The following is a 12,452-nucleotide window of genomic DNA, read 5'->3' on the forward strand; positions in this document are numbered from 1 at the left end:
AGTCCCTGTCCTTAGCCTCTTAGCCTCACTGCTTCCCTATAAGGTGAGATACCAGGTTCCAGATATTTGTTGAGTGTCTAAATATATAGGTATTCACCTTCTAAAATCATCCATTTGTTAGTCTAGGAATCTTTCTGTGCTTCAGCTTTTTTCTCTTCTATCAGTATGCACTTCTCTCCCTCTTTCTCTCTCTCTCACGATCTCTCATTTTTTTCTCTTTCTTCTCTAAGCTCCTTAGAGCCATTCCAGATTTCTTTCTCGAAATTTACAATGGAAATTAGCTGAGATTCACTAATACCACAGAACAGCTGAAATTATCTAATCTTCCCATGTTGAATAATTCTTGATTACTAAAGTCTCCAATTTCTTATTCATCCCGCTTTGGACATACACTCATTCAGAGGAAGATCATTAGGCATACCTTTGCATATCATTTCCTTTCTCCTTCCCTTGGTTTTTTGGTTCTTTTACTCTTTAAGTTTCCATATGGCAGGTGACTGCATTAAGGGAAAAGAGCAACACGTGTAGTCTGGTTTCACTATAGGTTCTAATGGGACAGTAAGTTCACATTAGGGCTCAGATAGTGAATGGAGAAGGCCAAGGAAGAGCAAGTCCTATGGGATGGAGATAGGCAACATATGAAGTTAGAACTTCAGCTATGATATGAAATTGAGGTTATTTTTGGTAATTCCATTATTTATGGTGTCTCCCATTAGTTCAGATCAATAGGAAGGATCTTCTGGGAGAGCATGTAACCTACATTTACCTTTTGCACATCACAGGAATCTAGCCCATCACAAACACCTGCCATGCTCAGCATTGGCACATGCATAACACGTGTTGGCCAGGCCAGGCCATTGTCACGGACTGCAGGCACTCCAGAGGGCCTCAGGTTCAGAGATATAGGGAGAGATAGAAGTGTATCCAGGAGCAAATAGGTAGCTGAACCAAAAAGAAGGCAGAAGACTAAAAAACAATGAGAGAATTTAGAACATTTCTACAATTTACCTCAATGGGCTAAATCTCTGTTGTGGGCCAGTTATGACCATACCCAGTGAGGAGCAAAGAGACTACTCAGTGTCCATCTCACTTAAGAAAAAGAGATATTGGAATGGACTTAAAATAGATAACAGGGGAAATGGTAGGTCTATAGAAACACTTCTGCAGTGAGTTTGTAAGACATTGACATGGGTTGCTAAGTTGTAACAGAGTTGCCAGCAGAAGAAGCTTCCAGGGACTCTCAGTGATGATTGGTTGTCCTTCCTTAGAAATCATTTACATCTGTCTTCCACATGCCTTCTCAACCATGCATCCATATGCTTTGGTCTGTACAACTTTGTTAGGTCCTCCATGGCAAAAATCTGTTACCCGTTGCCTTCTAATTTTATTCCTAAATTCCTCAAAGTTCATACACATGTGTTAGTGAAAATCATGGCATTCCAAAGTTACCTCTCAAATCTGAAAATCTTCAAAACTGCCACAATTACACAGCATTCTGAATAATGTGTAAATTCAGAAGGAAAACCAAGGATATCTTTCTGGCCATGTAAGGATTTGTTTCAATCTTTCTTTTTTTTTTTAATGTTTTTAAATATTTTTAAGGTTTAAAAAGTGTTTAAAGTTTGTAATTCCTAGTAGGAAAACATTATCTGAATGAATACCCTAATGACAAACCACTGTAGAATGTTTCAGTTGCATGTGGGGCAGAGGGGTAGGGATTCTCTTCACAGCACCCCAGCTTTCTTCTTGAGAAGGTCAGAGGTACACTGGTTTGTATTATTGGGACATCCATTAGGTGATCGAAGTTGCTTTTCTTTCAGCAAGGGCTTTGTCAGAAGGGCATTATACTTGACCTCCAAATTTGGCTGACAATTTACTGATGAGTTTCATAACCTTTGGGTTGCTCTGATATTTTGACATATTTGCTGGGTTCTGGGCTACATCCTGGAAGGCCACCATAACTTCTGGATCCTGCATGGCTGCAAGAACCTCTGGGTCACTAAGAATTTCATTGAGCCCAGGCATTCCTGCCATTCCAGGCATCCCCCCTGCCATTCCAGGCATTCCTCCAGGAAAATTACTAGGCATTCCCCCTGGAAAGCCACCTGGGAAAGAGCCATACTGAGCTCCTGATTGTCGTCTGGCTTCTTCCTCCCTCTGGGCTCTTTCATGTTCTTCCCGAGCCTTCTTAACCCTTTCTATTCTTTCTCTGATCTCTTGCTCTTCACATTTTCGTTCATACTTCCTCCGATGTTCAGCAATTTTCTGGGCCCTGGGTTGAACTTCTTTCAGCATTGCACTAGCATCTTCATCATAATCCAGTTTACAAGCAAGGGCAAGATCATGTGCTGCTTCTTCCCAATGACCCAGAAGTCTGTGTGCTTTCCCTCGCCACTTGTAAGGCTGCGCTGAATCAGGATTTATTTCGATAGCTCTGTCACAGTCTCGAATGGCAGCATTTGGCTTCTGTAATTTGATGAAGACACTGGCTCTTTTGGCATACAAAATGGCTAAGCGAGGATTTAGTTTGATGGCATCTGTGAACAAGTCAATGGCTTTCTGTAGTTCACCATCATTTAGGGCATCAATGGCAGCCACTTTTTTATCATTTGCCTGATCCATCATTTCCTCGGTTATCTCTACATTTTCATCTCCCATTTCTTGAGGGGCATCAGTATCTGGTTCAATTACACCTTCATTGTCAATTTCTAGATCACTTTCCTCACTTGATGGTTCGTCTGTCTTTATGTTTTCCTCCGCCTTCTTACTATCTGTTTTTTCTTCCTTGACATTGTCTTCTGATTTAGTTTTATGAGTAGCAGGTGGTATTTTACCCCCCATGCTCTCCACCCACTCCCGCAGGAAACGCATTTCCTCGGTGTGCAGAACGCTCGGATCCTGCTTACACATTTTCACGAAGGCCCGAAGCTCGCTCACTTTGCGGGGGTCCATGATCCAGAGGCGCTGGCGGGCGGCGGGCGGCAGGCGCGGCGAGGCTGCGGCCGGGTTCCAGGCGCGGGTACTAGCCCAGCGTGACCGTGTGGAAGGGGGCGGCGACCGCGAAGCCTGTGTCAATCTTTCTAATGATGGAGCTGATGCAGTAGGATGCAGAGTAAGGCCCGGCAGACAATGGTTCTCACTTACGAGGTCTTTCTAATTTCACTTTTTGCTCCTGGTGAACAGGCTCACTGTAGTTTACTGTCTCCAATATTTCTGATGTGAGACCCCACCTAGCTAGATACAACTACTTGGTTCTCTCCCTCCGCAGATAGGTGGCAAAATCTTCCAAACAACTCTAAGTTGTGCATCTTCCTGATCTCTGGTTGTGGATGTCTCACTAACAAAGAGCTCTATAGATCCTGGTTGCCGTTCCTTTTAGCAAGGCCAAATCCAGGGTTCACCCTCATTTCTTTCTAGAGGTTTTCATCATGTCTATAATTTTGAAAGATTAATAGGCCTCCTTTTGCTTTTTCAAATCTGATTTCTAAATCATCATTGTCCCTGTTAGTTAGAAATTGATTACCCCCTTTACAGTGAACCTTACCTTGTCTGAGCTGGAATCAGGAGGGTGGATGCCATTGCCTTCTTCCTGAGGGATGCCTGTTGATCTAATCTTATTTTATTAGGAGATTTTTCAGCCTGGCTCTTAGCTCTCAGTCTTGAGAAGCAATAGAAATCTTCACTCAATTTTCAAAGAACCCCCTTGAGTTAACACTTTTTATTTGGTCTTGTAAAAGCAGGGTTTTGTCAAATAGAGAAAATGTGTGAAGAGTCTATTCCAGAAAGAGGGACTAGTTTACACAGAGACCTGGAGGTCAAGAAACTATGGTGTTTGTGGGGGAATGTGAGCTGTGGCTGGAATTCAGGGTGTCTGTAGGAGAGTAGGGAAAATTGAATATTATTGGGACTTAATATATTATGGAGGTTAGAAAGAGGAGAGTGGAAGGTGACTTTGTGGTTTTTGATTTAGGTTACTAAGAGTTCAAATAATACCATTAAATAAGAAAGGAGTTTAGGAGGAGGAACCATGGATCCTCCTGGGGACACTGATAACTATGCAGGCTGGTTTCTATCCTTTGTCTTTGTACTGGACCAAGTCTAAACCAGACCTGACATACTGGAACTTTCATTGAAATAGTCTCAAAAACCTACAGAGCAGGAAACTACACCCCTGAGGCACTTGTATCATTGTTTAAAAGCCCTGTGGGACAGAAAATTCCTCTAACTACCATTTCTGCTTGTCCTAAACTTGAATGAAACAAAACCACTGATCACCATAGAGGTTTTCCCTCAGCAAACTACCTCAACTGCACTGAAGCTCCTTTTTTTTTATATATATATATCTGCCACCTCCTCCTTCCTCTCCCAATATAAAAATATTGGCATTCTCTCTAGGTAATATCTGGTGGTTCACAGGGCCAGAAGTACCGCTTCCGTGGTAATTTAGAATGTCATTTTCTGAACTTATATCATAAATATGCTATTTAATTAGGTATCTTCTTGTACCCTCCTACCCACCCCAACCCTTTTCTGTATATTTTTAGGTCTGTTAATTCTCCTTTTAATTATGAGGTCAAGATTGGACTATAGGTGTGGGGGATAGCAACAGGAGGATTTTCACTTCCTTTTAGCATTTTAGGCCCTAGGACACTAAGTGACCCACGGGGGGGGAAAAAAAAACTTACCATGTGGTCAACCCCAGCAGGAGCTAGGAGCCCTCCAACATAAGGGCTGGAAGCCAAAACTCAAGCAAGTAATAAAATGTTTGTGTGGACTTTTTTTTGAGACCTCTTAGTGATAATATATTAAGTGGCTACTAGTGGTAGAGTTGAGTGCTCAACCATGTCTCAGCCACTCTCCTTGGAGACACTTTTGAGGAAATAAGCAATGTAGCAAGATGACAGAAAACTTTCACTTTCAGTCTAAAGAAGAGAAGTCTTAGTGACTTCAAATATCTAGATGACAAGATTCTTACCCTCTGTGGGTTCCAGTTGCTGTTGAGAAGTTGATTAGCCTATGAGCTCTCCAAAAAAAATGCTGTCATGCACACATGTTTTGGCACAACATCTCTGAGATGCATGGACACCCTGAATCAGACTTTGTTCTTTGTATTCCTATGATCGTGTAATATACTTTTCTCTCCCTTAACTCACCAGCGTTGTGCTTTGAGCATTCAGCATATGTGTAACATCAGAACTTTCCCTCTCAGACATCTCAGACATCATTGTGACTCATAGTTTCTTGTCATTTTAACCAAAGCTCTATCACGTCTTTCTTTGAATTTTATTTCCATATATGTGATTATGCTACTGCTAATACCATTAGGGATTTTGAGGGGTCCAGCAAATAACACTGCTCTTCCCACCTGGTTCTGAATCATCTGAGCAATGAGACAGGTTGCAGGTGGAGGCTAAAACAGCACCTTTATTTTAACAAAGCAGACATTGGGTTTCCTAATCCAGAAGCAGAGAATGAAACAGACAAACCTATTCCCCTGTAACTGACACGACTGTACAACCACAAAGTCTCCCTAACCAGGGGTAGAGTCTGCTCTGGAGAAGGCCACTCACTCCCAAGGGTAAAGTGACCTCAAGAAAGGGACAGAAAACTCGTGCTTGGTTTCTCCTTCTCGAATCACGAATTCAGTAAGCCACTCCACTCCCCATGGGAGGATGTGAATGACGAAGAATAAGGTCAAGCATGTTATGTTATCACAGTTTCAGCCATGTGAAAGGAAACATCGGGAATATGGAAGAACTTATTCCTTCCCTACCCACCCCTAACAGTATCTAGCATTGTATTCTTACCCCATTAAGTCTATGATTAACCATAAGGGGTAAGACACATAAATAGTCCTACGTCCACCATCCTATTGGCTGCTCCTCCAACACAAATCACTGCTCTGCAGAAAGGCTCTTGGAATTTTTGTAAAGTTGTATCTTGCTTGCAAGTAGTTCTAAAAGGAATCAGAACAGTATGTGTAATCATTCTGAAGCCAATCTGGACCCACAGCTGAAAACTTCCTCCCTGTTCCTCTCTCCTTGCCGAACTCTGCTCAACTGCATTGCCAACATAACTTACCAGAGGTTCTTTGATTAGATTAGATAAAATAATTAAATTACAATAAAAACTCATGGCATGTGTGAAATATTTAATAAACTAGTATGAATTTAAATGAGATTACACACCCTAGACTCTTTAAACAAGAAACCCAAAGGTTATGGGTGGTTATTTATCTTATATCTATACCCTTGGCAGAAGAAATCCCATAATCGTCTTCTGGTTTATCAGCGAAATCTCACAAATCTTTCTAAAAGTAGAGAGACACCAATTTACATATTACTACGGCCATTATTAAGACCACCAACAAAATGATATTTTAGAGATTCACCATTAGTTTTAGACCACTTATCAACAATTTCTGATTTCTAGTTTCAGAAAATTCTGTTTTGGAAAAAACTACAAGAATAAGTTTTTATGTTTTATAATAATAAGGGATTGTCTATAGCTAAAGGAATATGATTTTTTGTTATTTTCTTGCTGGTGATTCCTCAAGTAACAATTAAGAGAGCATGTGATTTTTCAAGTCAAGTTGCTAAAACTCAGCACTGGGATAGAACTAAAGGTACTGAGAAGGTAAAAACATACAGTATGAACAGTGGGAGCAACTATGTTTATTAATAAGTGGAATATGTGACAGTTAAAGTGCAGTACATATGCAACGTAGAGGGATTTTTAAGTGAACATTCATCATCTACATTATGAATGTCAAAGAACTGACGTGGTACCACCACAACTACCTTCCAGAGTGGACCAGCAGATCAGGCCATCCTCCGTGGACCAGTTTTTCTTCAGACACCATGAGATTTTCTCTATTATTTGCTGCAGTGATTCAGTGATAAACATCATCACCAGCCAACCCACAGAATGAGGTAGGATGTGATTTTCAAGTCCTTGTCCTATTTATTTATACAAATGCTTGGCTGATTAACCCCGGTATTTACCAGGGTTCTAGATGCTACTTCTCACCAGGTATTCTTTCTGGTACAATCAACCACGATAAGCATTTATATACTACTATAGATCCTCGGGCCTTCTTAGGTTGAGCTTCAGTGTCTTCTTGGACAGGTCCCAGGCTTGTCTGGAGCATAGCTCACTGCTTTCCCTTGCCCAGACTCTGACCTCAGCCACAACATGTCCACTGGTCCCAGGATCCCAAGCCACTTTTCGGGTTAAACATTGCCCTAAGACCCTTCCTGTCCTCTCTCACCCCTGAAGAGGAGTTCTAGGGACAAGTTCTAAGGGAACATCCCAAAGTACGGGTGATGGGAACTGCCTACTGCCTTGACATATCAGGAATCACCTAGAGGGAATCCAAAGCAGAAAAGAGTGGCAGTAATGGGGTAGGTCTGTTCTAAAATTAAGATAGACAACATGAGATATTTAAAGAGACAGAGAAGGAAGGGGAGTCCAACCAGAGGTCACTGTGTGGCAGACACCTACACCAAATATGAGAAAGGGAGAAGGAGAAGAAAACAGTGAGAAGTGGAAGTGCAAAAAGGAGGGGGAAAGACTAACATACGGGTAGAGTAAGAACGTGTGGGAAAAGGCCTGAGAGAAAAGAAAATGAAGAAGAGTGGTTGGCAGAACCGAAGGCTAAGAAGGAATATACTAACCATCTATAAGAATCTGAGAGTGGAAGGGATATCTCTATCCTAACTCAGAGACAAGTTGAAAAGTGCAAGAGAGATTAAACATGAACATGATGACTTCCTAAAAGTTGCAATAATGAGAAAAGAACATGAGAATTCTGAACACTCATTCTCTGATGATGGGAAAAGAACAAGACTTATCCTGGAAGCAAACAGACAGATCAGTTTTGTGAAGGTCCATTCCAGAAATGCTGTATTTGTGTCCCACTCATACCTTCCCTTGTCTCAGAGCAATGGTTGCATCCTTTGCACCCAACGGTGCATAGCCCTATATTCCAACCTCTGTAGGAAACTGCCTCTCATTAGGAAAGCATGCAAGAGCTCAGAACTAGGCCCCATCTCCCGCATGCACAGCATGGGTGGTGGATGCAGCAGCAACAACCACTGGGAGAGAGAGTCTGGAAAGAGAGTGGATGACTCTCTTTCCAGAGATTTGCAAATCATTCTCAGCTAAGGGGTAAGCATGGATGTTTCCAGAGATTTGCAAATCATTCTCACCTAAGGGGCAATGCTGAAGGGGAGAATGTTATTGTTTCCTCTGAAACTTCAACCCATTCATCATTTCAAATACATACAGTAAGGCTGAGCACTTTTTCTCTTCTAGGAAAATACATCTGTAAACATCTCCCAAATATGATCTTCTATAAGCTAACAGCCAGCATGCGGTTCCCTCAAATACTCCATTCCTCACTTTCTTAAACTTTCTTAAACTTTCCTCATTTGCCATGAGTACCAGGTCCAACCATCTTAGCTTTGCACCTCTGAACACATTTTGGAGAGTGGCTAATCCTTCAGTGTTTACAGCCCTGGGGCAGATGTGGTACTTCATTTAAGGCCTGCCCAAATCAGAATAAAGTGTAACTATCGCTTCCTCAGTTTTGATGTTACAATTCCATGTATGCCGCCTGTGGTGACCCTGGTATCCTCACTGCCCCACAACATTTCCAATTACATGTATTCCTAAAGTTCTAAAACATTTACCACCACTCATTATTCTTTTATAGCTGGGTCTCTGGGCTCAAGTGAGTACCTTACATTCCCTACAAACTATCTCACCTGTGCTTTCCTGTCCTCCCTCCTCAAGCAGGTCCAAGACAGTGGACCTAAGGAATGGCAGCACAGTAACAGAGTTCATCCTCGTGGGCTTTGAGCAGAGCTCCTCTTCCACTCGGGCATTACTCTTTGCTCTCTTCCTAGCCCTCTACAGCCTTGCCATGGCCATGAATGGCCTCATCATCTTCATCACCTGGACAGACCCCAGGCTCAACAGCCCCATGTACTTCTTCCTTGGCCACCTGTCCTTCCTGGATGTCTGCTTCATCACCACCACTATCCCGCAGATGCTGATCCACTTGGTGGTCAAGAACCACATTGTCTCTTTTGTCTCTTGCTTGACCCAGATGTACTTGGTCTTCTGTGTGGGTGTGGCTGAGTGCATCCTCTTGGCTTTTATGGCCTATGACCGTTATGTTGCTATCTGCCACCCACTCAGCTATGCCCAGATCATGAGCCGGCAGGTCTGTGTGAAGCTGGTGAGTACTGCCTGGCTCTTTGGGCTGATCAATGGCATCTTTCTTGAGTATATGTCATTCCGGAATCCCTTCTGTAGAGACAACCACATAGAGAACTTCTTCTGTGAGGCCCCCATAGTGATTGCCCTGTCTTGTGGAGACACCCGGTTTAGTCTGAGGATGATCTTTGTCGATGCCATTTTGGTGCTGCTCAGCCCCATGGTGCTCATTGTCATCTCCTATGCCCGCATCCTGGCCTCCATCCTTGGCAGAGCCTCCTCCTCAGGTCGAGGGAAGACCTTCTCTACTTGTGCCTCCCATCTGACTGTGGTCCTCCTTCTGTATACCTCTGCCATGTTCTCTTACATGAACCCTCGCAGCACACATGGCCCTGACAAAGACAAGCCTTTCTCCCTCCTCTACACCATCATCACCCCCATGTGCAACCCCATCATCTATAGTTTTCGAAACAAAGAAATGTTGGGAGCCATGGTGAGGGCCCTTGGGAGGATCAGCCTGGCCCAGGATGAGTCTGTCTAGTAGGATACCTTTAGGAAGAGAAGTTCCTTCCCCTATCCCTGACAACTGGGCAACTCTCCAATCCTGAAAGGCTCCAGGAAAGAGTTTCATCATTTTCTTCCTACTAGCATCAAACCAGAAGATCCCGTTGATGTATAATGTTCATCTGTATGATATTACTTCCCATGTAGATTTATCCTTTCAAATTCTCTTAATGATACATGTTCGTGATGGAGTGGCAAGTGTAATGAATTGGAAAAGATTATTACAAAACTGGCAGAAATGTTGTAGCCTTCTCCAGGATGGTAATAAGAAGAGTACCAGTACAGTCTTTGGGCATTTACTTCTAAAACAAATGCAATTAGCATGAGCTCCATCTTTGAGAAAAGAGCATATTGAGAACCAGGAGGGAAACAGAGGGATATAGAAGTTAGGGAAAAAGCAGTCAGTGGGAGAAAAATGTTAAGAGGTATACAATATTATACCTATATGGTGGCATCAAAACTATCCAAGAAGTTCCCAGAAAAAAATAAGCACTACTGTGTAGGTTTGGATTCCTCCTCAAAGGAGGTAAGAGGAGGGCCTCTATGCCAAATACATGTGAATTATTAATGGGAAGGTGCAAGGACAGAAGCAAGAGCAGGGGTTGCCAGAGGACACGGTCAAGATGGTGGCAGTGTCTGTCTGATGCAGAGACCCCTTGAAAAGGTGTCTGGGCTGCTGAGGAGGCACTTCCACTGGATAGCGCCTGTGGTGCTGCAGGTGACAGTCTGTGAGGCTATAAACCAAAGTATGGATGAGGAGCTGGAAAGAGATGAGAAGGTATTTCTACTTGGGGAAGAAGTTGCCCAGTATGATGGCACATATAAGGTTAGTCAAGGCCTGTGGAAGATATATGGCAATAAGAGAATCATAGATATTCCCATATATGAGAGGGGCTTTGCTGGAAATGCCGTGGGTACAGCTATGGGTGGGTTGAGGCCCATCTGTGAATTTATGACCTTCAATTTCTCTATGTAAGCTATTGACCAGGTTATAAATTCAGCTGCCAAGACCTACTTACTACATGTTGGAGGGCCTTCCGCCTATGCCTATAGTCTTCAGGGGGCCCAATGACACCTCAGCAGGCATGGCTGCCCAACACTCACAGTGCTTTGCTGCCCCGTATGGGTACTGCCCAGGCTTAAATGTGGTCAGCTCCTGGAATTCAAAGAATGCAAAAGGACTTATTAAATCAGCCATTCAGGATAATAATCCAGTGGTGGTGCTATAGGATGAACTAATGTATGGAGTTCCTTTTGAATTTCACTCAGAAGCTCAGTCAAAACATCTTCTGATTCCCATTGGAAAAGCCAAAATAGAAAGGCAAGGGACACACATAACCATAGTTGCCCATTCAAAACCTGTGGGCCACTGCTTAGAAGCTGCAACAGTGCTATCCAAAGAGGGTATTGAATGTGAGGTGATAAATACGCGAACTATCAGACCGATGGACATTGAAACAAAAGAAGCCTGTGTCATGAAGACCAATCATCTCATAACTGTGGAAGGAGGCTGGCCACAGTTTGGAGTAAGAGCTGAAATTTGTGGCAGGATCATGGAAGGCCCTGCATTCAATTTCCTGGATGCTCCTCCAGTTTGTGTCACTGGTGCTGACGTCCCTATGCCTTTGCAAAGATTCTAGAAGACAACTCTATACCTCAGGTTAAAGACATCAAATTTGCAATTTAAAAAAACACATTAAATATCTAGTTTGGACTTGAATTTCAAGCTATTGGGATTTACTTAAAACACTTGCTGACACTTCACCTGAATTGTACAGTTAAGACCTTACGATTCATAAAGTTATCTCTAAAGCAACAACACAGATGTTTTTGTATTTGGAAGAAGTTTAAATGTGCTTGTATATGGAAAAACTCTCCTCTCCTGCCCTAGACTCCATGGCGAGGGGGCAGTTTTGGTCTGTTATACTTACCATGTTCTTTGAATAAGGCTAATGTAAAATTTTACCCTCTCAAAAGGACAAGGTATGAATGTGGCAGAGTTCTGCAGAAAGATGTATCCAAAAATGACAACTTGTATGTAAAGATAAAAGCTACTATTATCTACATTTGTTATTAGATTGTTTGGTAAGGAATAAAGGAATTCCTAACTATGAGGGAAAAAAAGGAGCAAGCAAGAAGGCTAAGGACAGTACCTACTTCCCCAGACTGTAAACTGAGAGTGAGAGTTATAGAGTAAAAACTGCTAGGGTCAGAGAACCTTCCAGTGACATCTGTGTTTTATAAATAGAATATAAAATGAGCACTTTAACTCTTTGTGCATTTGTTTGCTTCCACTGGAAAACTTTGTCATGGGCTGGATGCCTATTGTGCAGTTTAAATGTTTCTCTTTTCTTCATGAAGATTCCTTCCTATGTCTTGCTTTATTTATAATACACTACATTTCCTAAGACTCTGCTCACATCTCTTCTTTCTCCCCTTCCGCTAGTCAATTACCTATATCTACAGCAGGGGTTCTCAGCAGGGATGATTCTCTCGCCCAGGAGGTATTTTGCCATACCTGAATAGACTTTTATTTTTCACAAAAGGAAGAGGGTGTGCTACTGGCACCTAGTAGGTAGAGGCCAGGGATGCTACTGAACATCCTATAATACTCAGAACAGCCATCACAAGGGGTTATGCAGTCCAAGAAATCATTAGTGCTGAGG

The 12,452-nt window shown here is 42.5% G+C and overlaps 2 protein-coding genes and 1 pseudogene across 2 annotated transcripts; 2 read left to right on the forward strand and 1 right to left on the reverse strand.

The window, feature by feature from the left end:
* Positions 1-1,565: 1,565 nt before the first annotated feature.
* LOC112678256 (hsc70-interacting protein-like) lies at positions 1,566-3,062 on the reverse strand. Its single transcript, XM_035707225.2, has one exon. The coding sequence runs from the start codon at positions 2,950-2,952 to the stop codon at positions 1,843-1,845; it is 1,110 nt and encodes a 369-aa protein (XP_035563118.1). The 5' UTR covers positions 2,953-3,062; the 3' UTR covers positions 1,566-1,842.
* On the forward strand, positions 2,951-9,784 carry LOC112678141 (olfactory receptor 10AD1-like). Its single transcript, XM_025477246.3, has 2 exons — positions 2,951-3,112; positions 8,717-9,784. The coding sequence occupies exons 1-2, from the start codon at positions 2,951-2,953 to the stop codon at positions 9,761-9,763; spliced, it is 1,209 nt and encodes a 402-aa protein (XP_025333031.1). The 3' UTR covers positions 9,764-9,784.
* Positions 9,785-10,429: 645 nt separating this feature from the next.
* On the forward strand, positions 10,430-11,494 carry LOC112678257 (pyruvate dehydrogenase E1 component subunit beta, mitochondrial-like; annotated as a pseudogene).
* Positions 11,495-12,452: the final 958 nt, after the last annotated feature.

Source organism: Canis lupus, chromosome 27, assembly GCF_003254725.2.
Source record: "Canis lupus dingo isolate Sandy chromosome 27, ASM325472v2, whole genome shotgun sequence".
Lineage (NCBI taxonomy): Eukaryota > Metazoa > Chordata > Mammalia > Carnivora > Canidae > Canis > Canis lupus.

Coding starts and splice junctions, on each gene's coding strand:
- LOC112678256 (XM_035707225.2), bottom strand. CDS start 2,952: ATGGACCCCCGCAAAGTGAGCGAGCTTCGGGCCTTCGTGAAAATGTGT.
- LOC112678141 (XM_025477246.3), top strand. CDS start 2,951: ATGATCCAGAGGCGCTGGCGGGCGGCGGGCGGCAGGCGCGGCGAGGCT. Junction 3,113..8,716: donor CTGATGCAGTAGGATGCAGA/GTAAGGCCCGGC, acceptor ATTCTTTTATAG/CTGGGTCTCTGGGCTCAAGT.